At 42.7% G+C, this 14860-nt stretch overlaps 3 protein-coding genes across 4 annotated transcripts; 2 read left to right on the forward strand and 1 right to left on the reverse strand.

The window, feature by feature from the left end:
- The first annotated feature begins 122 nt into the window (after nucleotides 1-122).
- On the forward strand, nucleotides 123-1499 carry LOC135437145 (solute carrier family 41 member 1-like). Its single transcript, XM_064695001.1, has one exon. It carries the CDS (start codon nucleotides 123-125, stop codon nucleotides 1497-1499), a length of 1377 nt encoding a protein of 458 aa, XP_064551071.1.
- Nucleotides 1500-1726: 227 nt separating this feature from the next.
- On the forward strand, nucleotides 1727-10317 carry WASp. Of its 2 annotated transcripts, none has more exons than XM_064693423.1 (7): nucleotides 1727-1830; nucleotides 2642-2806; nucleotides 7192-7419; nucleotides 7476-8144; nucleotides 8210-8389; nucleotides 8447-8641; nucleotides 8708-10317. In XM_064693423.1, exons 2-7 carry the CDS (start codon nucleotides 2666-2668, stop codon nucleotides 8960-8962), a joined length of 1668 nt encoding a protein of 555 aa, XP_064549493.1. In that variant the 5' UTR covers nucleotides 1727-1830; nucleotides 2642-2665; the 3' UTR covers nucleotides 8963-10317. The 2 variants fall into 2 exon arrangements, with proteins under 2 accessions (XP_064549493.1, XP_064549494.1); XM_064693424.1 differs by having other exon boundaries at nucleotides 1743-1758.
- On the reverse strand, nucleotides 10302-14509 carry LOC135436040 (uncharacterized). Its single transcript, XM_064693422.1, has 4 exons — nucleotides 14210-14509; nucleotides 14000-14146; nucleotides 13711-13937; nucleotides 10302-13646 (listed from the first exon to the last, which is right to left on the reverse strand). Exons 1-4 carry the CDS (start codon nucleotides 14384-14386, stop codon nucleotides 10499-10501), a joined length of 3699 nt encoding a protein of 1232 aa, XP_064549492.1. The 5' UTR covers nucleotides 14387-14509; the 3' UTR covers nucleotides 10302-10498.
- Between the last annotated feature and the right edge of the window lie 351 nt (nucleotides 14510-14860).

Raw genomic sequence — 14860 nt, forward strand, 5'->3', positions numbered from 1 at the left:
TTTATATATAAATATGTGAATTTAAATAATATCATTCAATATAAGCTCTGGATTTCAAGTGCTCTGAGAGAAACTTTAGAATTTTCAATTTAATTTTAGTTTTTAGGTGAAATTTAAGGCAAATGCTTCTGTCAGGAATCGGTCGCCCGATAAGTTTGCCAACTGAAATTCCAGCTCTTGGGGCTGATTCACCCGATTTGCACAGAGGACCCACAGAAGAGGATGCCGATTATGTGTATAGGGAACCCTGGTACGCGACTCTTGGCCAGATACTTATACCGTTTATCTTGGCCAGCATGGGCACCATCACGGCTGGCGTAATGCTGGGCAAGGTGGGAAATTGGACCGTTTACAAGGAGATGAACGAGCTGTTTGTCCTGGTACCCGGATTGTGCGGCCTCAAGGGCAATCTGGACATGTGCGTGGCGGCACGGCTGTGCACCCAATCCGCCGTGGGCAACATGCGCCACAAATCCGATATACGCAAAATAGTTATTGGCAATTTGGCTGTGGTTCAGGTTCAGGCCATAGTGTGCTCACTGTTCCTGGTCATCTTTACGGTGGTGCTCAAATCCATTATTGGGCGTACGCTCATGGTTCAGAATCTATCGACGCTGGCAGCTTCAGCTATTATCACGGCATCTACATCCTGCATAATACTGGACACGGTGCTGCTGCTGATTATATTGTTCTCGCAGCGGTATCGCTTCAATCCCGATTATATGGCCACGCCCATTGTGGCCTCCATTGGGGATGTGACGTCCGTTAGCTTGCTGTCATTCACGGCCGCATTTCTGTATGAGACGGATAAGAACTCCAGTTGGGTTAACATACTGATTGTTGGATCGTACGTGGCGGTACTGCTACCATTAATGATCCTTCTGGTGTGGCATAATGTCTATACGCGACCGGTGCTGATCTACGGCTGGATATCTGTGATTGGGGCACTGTGCATTAGCGAGTTTAGCGGATTTGTGCTCGGCTCATCAGCGGAACAATATCGGGGATTTGCCGTCTTCTCTCCTATTATCAATGGGAGCGGCGGCAACCTGGGATCCGTTCAGGCGAACAACATGAGCTCCTTGCTCCACCAGCGCAGCAGAACGCTTGGCAGATTGCCGGAAGGCACTCGGATCTGTGAGTCGCCACATCGTGTACTTTGCTATGGCACAATATATTCGCGTGTTTCCCGCATAGTCATTGCCATTTCGCTACCCTGTAATTTAATACAAGTTTATCTGGCCGACTACATTTTCACGCTAAAATCAAACATACACATAGTGTTTGCTGCCGCCTTTGTTTTAGCAAGCTTATTGCAATTGCTTATCCTTTTATGGACCGCACACTTGCTGGTGCATACGCTCTGGCACTGTAAAATCGATCCGGATACCTCGGCCATACCATTCTTGACTGCATTTGGAGATAGTCTTGGAACGGGCTTTTTAGCGGTCATGTTTTACATTTTACAGTTCACTAGGTATTCCTATCGGACGAAGTAATTTCCGTGAAGACAATTGCATTCACATTAAAGTATATAGATGCGCGTGAAAAAAGTAGATTAAATAGATATTTAAAAAAGAACACATAAAACTTGGTTTAAATTAACGGCAATGCTCGTGCGGGTTTTTCAATTCGCGGCCTGGCAGCCCTGTGCACTGTATTATCGATAACGATAGTTTGAATATAAAATCGGTTTTATCGAAGCGCAGGCAACTCTTAAGCAATTTTCTATTTTCAGTTTGCGGTCACACTGTGCTGGTATTTTAAGATTTTTATTAAAATAAAAAAAACAAGCTATCCTAAGGCAGCGAAAAGCAGCAACAGCAACGAGTGAGCCAAAGTGACAAACAAACAAAATATGTGAAAAAATAAAATAAAAAAATCAATAATTATTATTGTGCGCAATATGCAGCCACGCTAAAAGACCTTGACAAACGAGGGAGTGAACAGTGCTTGTGCTGCTGTCTGGCAGATTTTCAAGCGTCTATTTACATTGCCACCCCACCTGGAGCAGACAGGTGTTGTTGTTGTTGTCTGTGCTGCTGCTGCTGTCATCGATATTGTCATTGACATCTTCAGTTAGCTGCGCAGCGTCGCGTTTTATTGCAGGCCAGAAGTGAACACCTTGTGTATTTGTTAAATAACTCCCAACGCGCTCACACACGTACACACAATTGTAGATACATTCATAGCTAATCAGTTGCCAAAGATAACAGCCAGAGCGCATTTAGCCAGGCCCAAGCTAAAGCTAGTGTCAGCGACAGCGCCAGCGCCTTTGCCCACGTTTTGTACGCAGCTGGCCAACCGACTGGGCCAACTATGACTCAACTTTGGCGTTAACTGCCGCTGCCGCTGCCTCTGGCTCAGCCGCTGCCAGCGCCCCAATATTACAATAGTCTCGAGTCTCTGTTAGCGCTTGCGGTCGCTGCTGCTGCTGCTGCATCTTTTATTCATAATTAAAAAACAAAATAAATAAACAACGAAACCATAAATCCAGTTGACCAAATTTTCGCTATAACTGTGATTTGTTTTATTTGGGCCTCACTGTGTTTGTGCTTATTCAATTAATACATTTGTCTCATTTTGGCGTTTTTGTGTGAGTTGTTTTTTAATAAATGTATTCATAATATACGTTACACAGCACAGCCGTTGCGCCGCCGCATAAATGATTAGTACGAGCAGCATGAGGTCACAGGAGGGTCAACAGGCAGCCGGGCTGCCGCGACCCAAAAACAATGCGTCCAGCACACAGCTGACCCAGGATGAGAACGATGCGGTCTTTAGGCTACTGGGACGAAAGTGTCAGGTAAGTCATTCAATAAATATGCACATGGATACATATAGCTTATTTATACATTATGTATATGATTAATTCCGTGTGATTAATGTGGCAAATACGTAAAACACTTTCGACAAGCGTTGGCGATAAAGTCGTTTTTTCTGCATTTTAGTGCGTCACAATGTACAGACACACACACACACACACACACATGCATATGTAACTACAGTGCATCTTCGTTATGACAAACTCCGTTTTATTTTCTTCGAAATCAGACTAAATGCGAACTAAAAGCGTTAACAACAGATATACAAATTTCAACTACTTTGAGAATATTAAAAGTTGTAAGGACTTTTTCTGGTTTTTGAGCTTTTTCAAGAATTTTTTTTTTTAACTATATGCGACCCCATAAACTATTTAAATAATTGGACTACATTATAAAGCAGACTTACTATCGATCGCAAGCTTATATGAAAATCTCTTGATACTCAAGATAACTCAAACAAATTTCCTTTATTCCTTTATACATTATGAGATATGATTATGTATTGCAACAATATATATTTATATTGTTCAAATCATTCTAAAGATCTGCCCTGTCGTTTTGGCAGCTCTGTAGTTAACTATATCGAAGCTGTATGTAATTTTATGTTCAGCTTAATGAAGCATTTCCTGCGGGGAGGCAGAAGCTCAAGTAACACCTAATGATCATATGCGCTGTGTCAATTAAATGAGCCAAAGCAACCTTGGTAACATTAGATGGGTCAACAGCGTTGTTCATCGAATTTGCAATTCATAAAATAGATATCCCTGAATTTATGTACACCTATGAGGGCCGCTATCAGCAATTGGTTGGGACTTAAGTCTACAATGAATCGCCCAACGAATTTTCTCGACATATTTACAAAGCTGTTTTTTTTTTTTTCTATTCGCACCCAAAAACATTGAAGGAAGGAGAAAAAAAAAACAAGCACACATTCTTAAAGTATTCAAAAAGTTGATAAGCTTTTGCAATTGATAAATTCTATTATAGAACAAATACTGGCCAGACTTATCTTATCGCAACCATACATCTGAAATGTTCCATAACCAATGCCAAAAACAATCACAGATAGCAAACTTGGGGCCTTAAAGAACGCTTTGAAACATGGTAGCCAAACACAGCAATTTTTCACTACACTCTAAATATGATGCGATCCACATCTGGCTAGCCATGTATTTAATTAAAATGCTCACACGATATGTAAAAGTTGTTGTTTCTGTTTTTAATTGTAATTCACGCTTTGCTAATTTTCGACTTTCCATTGACAAACATTTAAAATGCTTTTGAACTTTTGCTTTGCGCTCTGAAAAAAAACTAGATCTGGCTTAGTGGAAGAGTAACCAACTGACGGATACCCTGTTACGAAGGAGAGATTAAACAAGACCTAAAACTTTGGCTTAGGTTTGAGAAAAGAGGCTGAAAACAAGTAGATTTTCTCTTGCTGAAAAAGTGGTACTCGCTAATACCCTTTACTCAATTCTAGAGCATTATAATGGTTTTACAAAACAGAAAATTTATTAAGGAATGAATTTTCCAAATTTTGATTTTAATAATATTTAAACATTTTTATTGTGGAGACCAATTCCTTGTCGAGAAGACTAGAGAACTCTGATTTTTCCTAAAATTGCCAGCATATTATACTTTTGTACTAAAATGTACGATCTTCTGTGTGCTATTTGTCTTGAAATATATATGTACAACGGATCGGACATATTTATATAATATTCCATTCTGGAATAGTGTATATGTATATGTCTGTGTTTTAAGGTGGCAACCTGTTAATTTCGTCTCATTTAGCAAACCCCTCCCCCTCACAACGCATATAGAGGGTGCCGTGTATAAAATAATATCAGTGCTATATTAGTTGCAGAACACGCTCACATCTCGCCCCTTTAAAAGCTGTTTGTGGTTAATGACACAGCTGCAGTTGCAGCGGGCGTCGACGTCGACTGCTACTGCGACGTCAGCGTGTGTGATAACGTTAAGGCCGAGCAGAGTTACCTCACAGTCTGTTGTTGATGCAGCTTTTGTAATTGTTGTTGTTGTTGTGGCAGGCCATTTGTCGCTCGATTGTTTGCATTTATTTTGTATAAACTTATTCCACGCATATTTCTGTACGTTGGCCAACTGTGGCAACTGGACTTTCTAATTGCTGTTTTGTCTTTTGTCTGTTTTCGTTGTTGCTATTGCCGTTTTGCAGACGCCGCTGCTCTCGTTATTGTTGTTGTTATAGCTGGGCTTTTAATGCGCTCCATTGCTCCCTTGCCCTCCTCACACACACACACTCACACACCCCAGCGACTTAGCAAAGCTGCGCTGTGACAGCCAGTTATTTTTGTTATTGTCGCTGTTGTTGCCATCGATTTTTATGCTTTGGCAACAACAACAACAACAACAGCAACAAGCTTGTCTCATGTAGTATGCACATAGAAGGCAAGACATCATTTTACAATGCTACTTATGTCCACACACACACACTTAAACACACTCACACACACACACACATTTACAGCTGCGCTTAAACATCAATAAAAATTCAAATATGTTCACAATTTCGCACTTTGCGCCGCGTGGGCAACACATCAACGTCAACATCTCTCTCATCTTAAGCCAGCAGAGGTCAGAGCGGGATAGAGAGGGTTAAAGAGAGAGAGGTAAAGAGAAAGACAGTTGTTGTTCAGCTCAAATGAGCTGCCATTAGCTGCTAATGTAACCCATATTACATCACATTTAGCTGCACTTTTTCTATAACTGACACCTAGTATAAACATTCGTAACGCCACTGCCCATGGGATAAGTGCAATCAATTGGAGTCATGCACGGCTCAGTCAGGGCCGACCATTTTTGGCCAAATGTCAAGTGTTGTGGCCATGGCCGTGGCCTATATTTTAGATTAAATTCAATTTCCTTAGGTATTTTATTAACATGAAAAAATTAATCAATTTATAATTATATATCGGATTATAACTTATGTATAGCATAGGAGGAAGATCGTGTTAAATCAATGGGTATCCTCATTTTATTGTATTTAACAGAATGGAGTTCGCGTTGTTTCAGTTTGTAACAGCCATTTAACATAGAAACCAGCTTTAAACAGACAATTAACATTATATGTGAGTTACTAGAAGCTACAAATTTTAAGCCGCTTGCAAACTAGAACTCTTCGGTTTCAGAGTGGATTATAAGATTATAAGCAGATGCCAAAGGCACTAAGTTTGAATGGCATTACTCTTTATGCATAAAAGAGAAAACTGTACTTTCCAGACTTATATATTTATTTATAGGAATATTCAAAGCTTTTAAGAACACAAACTGAACGGCGATATTTAACAGCCCTCTAAACTAACTTCTTATTAACATAACATGCAGATGTAACAGTGCGTCCGTTCTTAACATCAGCTCATTAAAATAATATGCCATTCAACATAATGAACTTTGGGCTTGAATTTGATATTTTCTCTGAATTTTTTCTCCAGCAAACACCTTAACAATATAAATTTTTGTTTATAACTTAAATAAACAACTATTGCAAATGCAGATATTTTCTTTAGCAGAGCTAAAATGGCATAATAAACAAATAGAAATCACCTTGTGAGGCAAAGGTTTTTTAACATGCTTTCCATTATCTTCTCATCCGCATTATATTTAAGATCTTTTGTTTGGTTTTTAGAAACTGTTGAAAGTTTTCTTGGCGATTGATTCACTGATGATGCGGTACACTGGCGCCGCTCAAGCTTGTTTTTATACAAATTTGTATAGGCACTTTTGGCAAGGATTTTAATTGCGGCAGTTATGTGGCCCTTGGCGTTGCGGTTGTCGCCAGCATTTCCTGCGCTGCCAAATAGTAATAAAATGAAGAAAAACGCAGTCTTAAATCACCACAAATATCATTTCCGTTGCGCACAGACAGAATAACGCAGTGCGCATTGTGCAAGTCCGCACAAAACTAGCTTCCCCCGACTCCAATGGAGTCCATGGCGGCTATCAATTTGTGGCCCTACGTGCTGGGCATCCCAAGCGTATGCAGCTTTGCAGTTGCAGGCAGGCAGCAGCCAGCCAACTCGAATAATATGCTAATGTGAATGTTGATAGTGTAGTGAATGTGGCTAATCGGTATTCAAATAAGCAGCGTATGGCCAAAGACCTGGCCTACGACAAGCCAAGTGCCAGAGCGCGAAACTGAAAGTCAGATGAGTTTCTCAACTCAATCGCGACGGTTCACAGTCTTTGGCCGCTGCATTCAAATGAGGCGCAAACTGAAGGTGCGGCTGCCACGATTAGATAATAGGTTTTTTTTTTTTGTGGGATTAGGGACTGCCTTAATATTTGGTAACCGATCAAATGCTAATCTATTGCTACATCTTTACAGACCTTAAATACTGCCGTTGTGCAGATCTACAAGACGGAGGGCAACGCGCACTCGCACTGGAAGAAAAAGCACACGGGCGTCGTTTGCTTTGTCAAGGATAGCGCCATACGATCCTATTTTTTGCGCGCCTACTGCCTGATCAAAAACGAACTGATTTGGGAGCATGAGATATACGATGGCATGCAGATTGTGAAATCGCGTCCCTTTCTGCTCACCTTTGAGGGCAGCGTAAGTGGTTGAACAAGCCAAGAAATTGCAAAAACTTATCTTCTACTCGCCTCTAGGACGGCAACGTGGGCTTAAACTTTATATCGGAGGATGAGTGCGATTCGTTCTTTCGCGTCTTGGACGCCACAATAGAAACCCGGAACCGCAAGCGTCTGGAGAAGCGTAATAGGCAAAAGTCGCAACAAGCTCCCCATGCGCCAACGCCGCCTGTGTCACGAGAGCCAGCGCGTCCGCCTTCCATTATAGGCAAGAGCCCGATGACGACGACAACGACGACGGCAGTAGATAGCGGTGCCGTGCAGCTGCGCAACAATAAAATCAACTCGGTAACGCTGACACCAGCGCCCGCGCAGCCACCAACCAAAAACTTCTTGTCGAGCAACTTTGGGCTGAGCGGCTCGGCGGGCAAGGATAAGAAACGCAAGGTGACCAAAGCGGATATTAGCCAACCGACGAATTTTGTGCATATCAGCCATGTGGGCTGGGATGCGAACAAGGGCTTCGATTTGACTGGCAATGAGAGCGATGAGATGCTTAACAAGTTCTTTGCCAAGGCTGGCGTCTCCGAGTCCCAGCTAAACGACCGAGACACACGCGCCTTCATTTATGACTTTATACAGAGCAATAATGTGCTGGCCTCGGTCAAGCAGGAGGAGATTGAATCGCCCACGGAGCCAACGCAGCATATGCCGCCACCGGTACCGAGTCGTCATCATCCTCATCATGTATGTGACACTCACTATCAGCACATTTGTATTCCAATTATAACTAAATTGAATTTTTTTTGCAGTCACAGAATGGCAACCAAAGATCCGCGCCGCCGCCTCCACCGGTGCGACAGCCGCCGCCACCATTGCCAACGACGGCACCGGGTGCAGCACGCGCGCCACCGCCACCCAGCAGACCGCCACCCATTAATGCGGCTCCGCCGCCACCGCCACCACAAACGGTTTGCCCACCCGCAGCAGCGGTAAGTTATGATTGAAAATGTATTCAAAATCTCGAAACTAAACGCATCGCCTTACAGCCGCCCCCACCACCGCCACCACCTCCAGCGGCTGCGCCACCTCCACCTCCACCACCGCCACCACCACCCATGGCCGTGCCGGAAGTGCCGATTATTGCGTCAACGCAACCAACGTCTCAGGCCAGCAAAATTGCACCCGAAGTGGACACGCGCAATGCGCTTATGGATGCCATACGCAAGGGCAAACCGCTTAAGGTAAGTGCTACACGAATCTATTTTGAGGAATTTGAGGAATCATAATAACCATAATTGCCGTTGCAGCCGGTGGAGCCAGTAGCTACAAGCGGCACCAGTGCTGATCCGCGCAACAATCTATTGGGTCAGATACGTGAAGGCTATACCTTGAAGCCAGTGACTGAACGTAAACTACCTGAACAGCGGATCAGTGATGGTAGCGCTGGTGCTACCGATGCCCTGGCCGATGCTCTGCGTCGTGCACTTGCGGCACGTGGCACAGTCATGCATTCAGACGACGAGGAGAGTAGCACATCCTCGGACAACGATTGGTCCGAATAGATTAACAACTAGGCGGCCATTAGAGATGATTGTTGGCAAACACATTATTCCAAATATAAGCAATAATTTAATTTGTGCTTTGGCATTTTGATTTATCTCCAGATAAATCACTGTAAATACTGTTTAGTGAATTTTTCATACCTCTTTAATTTAATTTTTCTAAAAACTGTTTAACAACAAAAAAACGAAAATTTATTAACACAAGTTAAAAAACTAAAGAAAAAGTAACGAAAATAATTATGATTGCATAAGAATGATTTTCTTCACTACAAATTCACATATGCATGTATTTCCTTTCAATTGCTCAAAAAGAAAAGAAATTCATAATCAAAAATGACTTAAAATTAAAACCAAAACAACAATATTTATGTACATACATATGTATATGTATCCACAACAATAAACCTACAATCTATATCTGTATGTGCTTAACTTGTTCAGAGATGTGCCAAAAAAAAAAAAAAAAAAAAAAAACTATAAATATGCCCCTGTCAAAACACAAACACAACCCGAAGCAAAAGTCTGTATATAAGACCTAAGATATATTTTCTGAAAATGTGCTTAACTAAACTAGTTAGTCGCGGCCCATTTGGAGTTGTTTTATAAAACTTGACCCATGCGTAAGCCTAGACAAATGCGCGAACTGAGGTTTTTTCAAAATCAACAATTATAACTAATAACTAAATGTGAATGAATATGTGTGTTTTATTCAATTTAATAACAATACTAATAAACATAAAGTTGTAATTCAAAAAATTAAAATTTTGCAATTGCGACCCTTAACTGACTAATCGAAATTGCAAATTTTTAACATTTTCTATTAAATGTTTTGCTCAAAACTATAAAAAATTCAATAATTAGCAAAATTGTTTGAATAAGTAACAAAATTATAATAATGGTGTATAATACCCAATATAACCAGACCATAAGGCTTCCTAATCTTCTTTGAAAGAAAGTAATCCCCAGTTGTTTTTTTGAACCCAAAACTAAGGGAACTTCGAACTATTAACTAAACTGATTCCAAGTATTAATGCTTTTAGTTAAAGTGCATTAAATGCAAATTTTTGTAGTCATTTCTTTAAACAATACACATGTGTGTTGAAATTAGAATAATTTTTTTGAACACTTGAGAGGTCGATGGTCATGTTGTATTAATGAATCGTTAATCTGTATGTGTGTGTCAACGAGTCGAAAAAGAGTTTTGTGCGATTTGTGTATTTAAATAAGTACATCTACGTACATGTATTTCTATATATATATATAGTTTTACATACATATATATTCTATTGTATTATATAAGCCATTAATTTATGTAATTTACGTAAATAAAGTTGTGTATATCTAACTTAAACTAATTGCCGCTTTATATGCATTATTTTATTCGAATTTTGGTAAAGTATATATTTATATATATACATAATACGAGTATTATGCGTTTAGGTTAAGGATTCAGTATGTACAAAGTGGGTCGATTTATGGCCTCTATAAATGTGAACGTATGTTTATGCTTAACTTAGTTAGGATTTATTATCTAGCTTATGGTATAGGGTTTTCCTGAGCCACATTCGCATCGTCATTGAGCTCCCTTTCAATGTTGGCATTATTATTATTTTCAGCTATTTCATTGATATTCGAATCATCGTTGACTGCCAACCGCGGCTGCTGCGGTGGTTGCAGCTGCTCCTGCTCCTGCTGTACTTGCTCCAACTGCTGCTGCTGCTGCTGCTGTTGCTCATTGATGCGGTTCTCAGTCTCTTCGTTGGCGCTGCCCTCGTCTTCAGCGAGCGCCTCAATGCAGGCTCTTGTGGCTGATGCTTCTGTATTCGACTCATTCACCTGCTGCATTTGAACACTAGCAGACAGTTCATGGTTCAGCACATTCTGTTGCTCCTCAGCGCAAGTGTAGTTCGATGAGCTGGCAAAGAAAGGCTGCGCCAGCGTTTCATTATCCTTTGGCGCACTAAGCGTCACAACTGGACATGTGTTTTTCTCCGTGGCTTCTGGCTCAGATAGCTCCGGGCTGTTGTCGACGATCGCGTCGTTGTTACCTTCCAATGGCTGTTCCGACTGTTCCTCTGCCTGACTGCAAACGCTGGTGATTACAAAATTAAAAAGTGCTGCACTGGCTGGTTCCTGTTGCGGCTCCGTATCTGCACTCTCTGGAGCCAATTGTGGCACTTCAGATTCATCTTGCAGCTCCACAACATTGTGCTCTGACGCTAGGGCAGGCTCTAACTCATGTGTCATATCCTGTGGCTCCATTTGGGCAGTTTCTGACTTGCTTTGCGTCTCTGCAAGATTTCGATTCTCTAATGCGCTGGTTGTTGGCTCCTGCACCACAATCTGTGCCTCTTCTGAAATCATTTCCGATCTCGGCTCCACTGGCAATATTTCCGAGTGCACCACACCCTCTGTCTCCATTGACAACGTTTCTGGCTGCGGCTCTATTGTCATCATATCTGAATGCGGCTCCACGGGCAATATTTCCGACGCATTTTGCGCTTCTGGAGCCGGGTTCATAATTGGACTTTCCTCCTCCAATGGCGGCAGCTCAATTTCACGATAAATGCGCTCCTCCGGTTCCTCGTACGTGTCCATGTTTTCCTCCTCAGCTTCATCTGCAGACGAAGCGCTCGCATCGTCATCATCATCCTCGTCGCTGTCCTCACTCTCGTGCATCCCATTGTAATGTATGTTGCCAGCTTCGCTGCCATTAATATCGACATCGGAGATATGCAAATCCTTCTCCTGCTTAATAATCACATTACTTAGATCTAGACTGTTTATATAGGCCGACTCTTCGTCTATTTTCTCATTGTGATTGATCTCATTTGATTTTTCGGCCCCCAGCTCTTCTACTTCTGTTTCGCCTTGCTCAGTCCATTCCTGCTCATCCGCATAGCCACGGTTCAACGGCTCCGGCTTGATGGCAGCCGCATTAAAGGGTACCGATGCACCACTTTCCACTGCCACAATTTGTGGTAGTTGCAGTTCAGCTGACGTTAGATTTGAAGTAGATGCAACCTCACGTGGCACGCCACCGCCGGTGCTTTTACGTGCTGTGGACTTGGTTAAAGTTTTTTTGGCAGGCTTTGTTGGTTTCTCCACATGACCTTCGTTGGGCACTGCTTCCACGGCGCTCTCTGGCGGCATTGCCTCCTCTGCCATGACCACACCGCTGGCTATATGCGTTATTTGCATTATACGATCTAGCTCTAAGCGATTCGGTTTTACATCTTCCAGCTCTGCTACCGCTGTTGGCGTCTGTTGGTTTAATTCACTGTAGCTACCCCCTAGCTGGAGCATAGGTATGCTAGTCATAACAGTGGCCTGCGGTTCGTACTCGACCTGTGGCACACAATCACCTGCATAGTTGTCATCGAAACGCTCGTGCTTAATGGACACGATTGCGCTGCCTGCAGCTTCTACTGTTTCTTCGGTTGGAGATTCATCGGGTGCTGTAGCCGGTTGCGTCGCTTTGTCGCCAATTTCGGACTCCTTATTACGCTCCTTGTGCTTTCGTTTCTTTTTCTTTTTGGCACTCTTTGACAGCACCTCGTTGTCATCATCATCTACGATAGATGAATTAAGCTGCCCATGATTCTTGGTTATCTTCAGTTTCAGCTTGAGCGGCTCTTGTTTGATTTGCACGCCATCGCTGCTGGACATTGGCTGCTTCTCATAGGACTCATCAAAAGGCTCCTGCTTTACAGACACACTTGGTGCAATTCCTGCTGCATTGGCACTGCCACTGGCCGCATCCTCATCGCTGTCATCGTAGCCTGCATTTGCGTGGAAATCATCACAGGCAGGTGGATCTTCATCTGGCTCGCTTTCGGGCTGCTCGAATGCAAGCGGCGGCCCGGTGTCATCGATATGCACCTCCGGCTCATGTTTAATACTAACGAGCGTGCTCATTGTATTTTTTAGCAGCTGATCGACGCGTTTCAAATACTTTTTAGATGACACACGATCGCTACTTCGGCCCAGCGAGTTGGACACAGACGAGGCACGCAATAGCGGGGATGCTAAGCGTTCGAGTACGACCACTGGCTGCATGTCTCCCGCCTGCGTGTATTCGATGGACGAGTGAGCATTGTCATCGGCCTCCACATCGTTTTCATTCTTAATGCGCATCTGCGCTTCATTGTCAGCTGCCTCGGGCATTATATGCTTGGAGTGATTTAAATAGATCTTAGCACAGTGCGGTGCGTGGCGCATATAGGCGATTTCACTGTTGAGCAGACGACTGCAGCCACCACATTGGCGTGTGCGCCGGGCACAAGGATGTGTATTATAAAAGTAATTTGTTAAAAACGTTTTCCTGCATAGTGGGCACTCGCGGTCAAGCACCAGCAATTCGATGGGCGTGGGCAATGTGTGCTCCCGCAGATGTCGCGTGTAGGCATAGTTACTTGCAACGCTTGCATCGCACAGTGGACACTGGTATGGCGTCTTGGAAAGCTTATGCCAGAGCTGATGAGCTTTGATATCGCTGAGACTGTGGTGACTTTGATTGCAGGCAGTACAAGTGTAGCGCAATACTGTGGGCACATGTGTTGTCGCCTTGTGCTCCTCGACCAGCTCCTTGTTCTTAAAGCGTTCGCCGCACACGCTGCAACTTGCCTTACGGGCTTTTTTGGCGGGCATGGTAAATTTGACAACCTCTGTGGGCTCTTCCTTGCTGCAAATGAAAATAATACATTTTTTTTAGATTAGGATTTATGTGGTTCCCATAAGAAGCTTACACTTCAGTTTTGCCCGGAGCCAGCTGTTGGTGCTGCAGGCGCAGCTTCTTGCGCCAGTTGAATGGCTCATTTTTGACGGCATCCAAAGCAATATTCATCGTGGTGGACTTTGCGCTGGTGCTGGGAGCTGCTAAGGCAGGGTCCTCCGTTTTACGTTTACGCCCACGCTTCGCAGGAGTAGCGACTGTTAGAGGCTCAGTTTTAAATATCGGCTTGACATCCAAAATCTGTGAATGGGACATAATTCGGTGATAGTTCGGTATGATTATGAACTGGTGGTACTGTTTACTTTTTGTGAATCCACATCTTTGAGGCCCAGTAGCTTCCGCGTTTGATTGTTTGTCGCGAAACACATTTCTCGAAACTCGTAAAAATCATTGATTTTATCTACGCATAGGCTGCACATTGTCTGCGGCATTTTATCGTCCTGTGTCACCTGCAAATGGGGTGTTATTTTCTAAACCACGCCACGCCCCTTTAATTGATATATGTGCCTTACCACAAATCCAATCAGTTCGAAGACTTTTTGGCTCAAACTGGGCTCGTCCAGGTCTATAACATCGCTTTCATTGGGTAGTATTGGCACCTTGGACGGATTATCGATGCCGCACAGACGACAGATCTTGTACAAGTTCGCCTTGAGGGCCGCATCAATCTTGAAAGCGAAGCGCTCCATATTGATATCGCGGTTTATTTTACTTTCTGTTTAAGTGCTTATGCTACATATTTATTGTTTAACTTGCAGCAAAAGTGTTCATTTTTTTGTTTATTACCCACCGAAACAAGTGTGGCCAACCAATGATTTGTGGCACAAGTACGGTCACTCTTGCCAGGGCTGCAGTGACAGCAGGGAAAAAGATTGAGGATATTAATAATTCAGTGGTAATAAGAGATATTGTTAAAGCTGTTAGTATAAGCTTTAAAAATTTAAAAACAAATGAGATACCTAGAACAAGCATATTGCCAGTTGATTAGAATGCCTGAAAACGATCAGCAAAATTATAGATATTAGATGCAAAGTTGCAGAAAATAAATTTCTTTATGTTTTAATTTAAGTTTATTTAACAATTTGAATTGTGCGGTAAGTGCGATATGTTTCTTGCTAATTATTAAATCCATTCATGCATTTAAATTAAATTTGCCAGTTGCA

Source organism: Drosophila montana, unplaced genomic scaffold (assembly GCF_035044405.1).
Source record: "Drosophila montana isolate Dmon_TW-CO22-7 unplaced genomic scaffold, ASM3504440v1 contig_3733_1, whole genome shotgun sequence".
NCBI classification, from domain to species: domain Eukaryota; kingdom Metazoa; phylum Arthropoda; class Insecta; order Diptera; family Drosophilidae; genus Drosophila; species Drosophila montana.

Coding starts and splice junctions, on each gene's coding strand:
- LOC135437145 (XM_064695001.1), top strand. CDS start 123: ATGCTTCTGTCAGGAATCGGTCGCCCGATAAGTTTGCCAACTGAAATT.
- WASp (XM_064693423.1), top strand. CDS start 2,666: ATGATTAGTACGAGCAGCATGAGGTCACAGGAGGGTCAACAGGCAGCC. Junction 2,807..7,191: donor TACTGGGACGAAAGTGTCAG/GTAAGTCATTCA, acceptor ACATCTTTACAG/ACCTTAAATACTGCCGTTGT. Junction 8,145..8,209: donor GTCGTCATCATCCTCATCAT/GTATGTGACACT, acceptor TTTTTTTTGCAG/TCACAGAATGGCAACCAAAG.
- LOC135436040 (XM_064693422.1), bottom strand. CDS start 14,386: ATGGAGCGCTTCGCTTTCAAGATTGATGCGGCCCTCAAGGCGAACTTG. Junction 13,938..13,999: donor AAGATGTGGATTCACAAAAA/GTAAACAGTACC, acceptor TCCCATTCACAG/ATTTTGGATGTCAAGCCGAT. Junction 13,647..13,710: donor GCTCCGGGCAAAACTGAAGT/GTAAGCTTCTTA, acceptor TTTCATTTGCAG/CAAGGAAGAGCCCACAGAGG.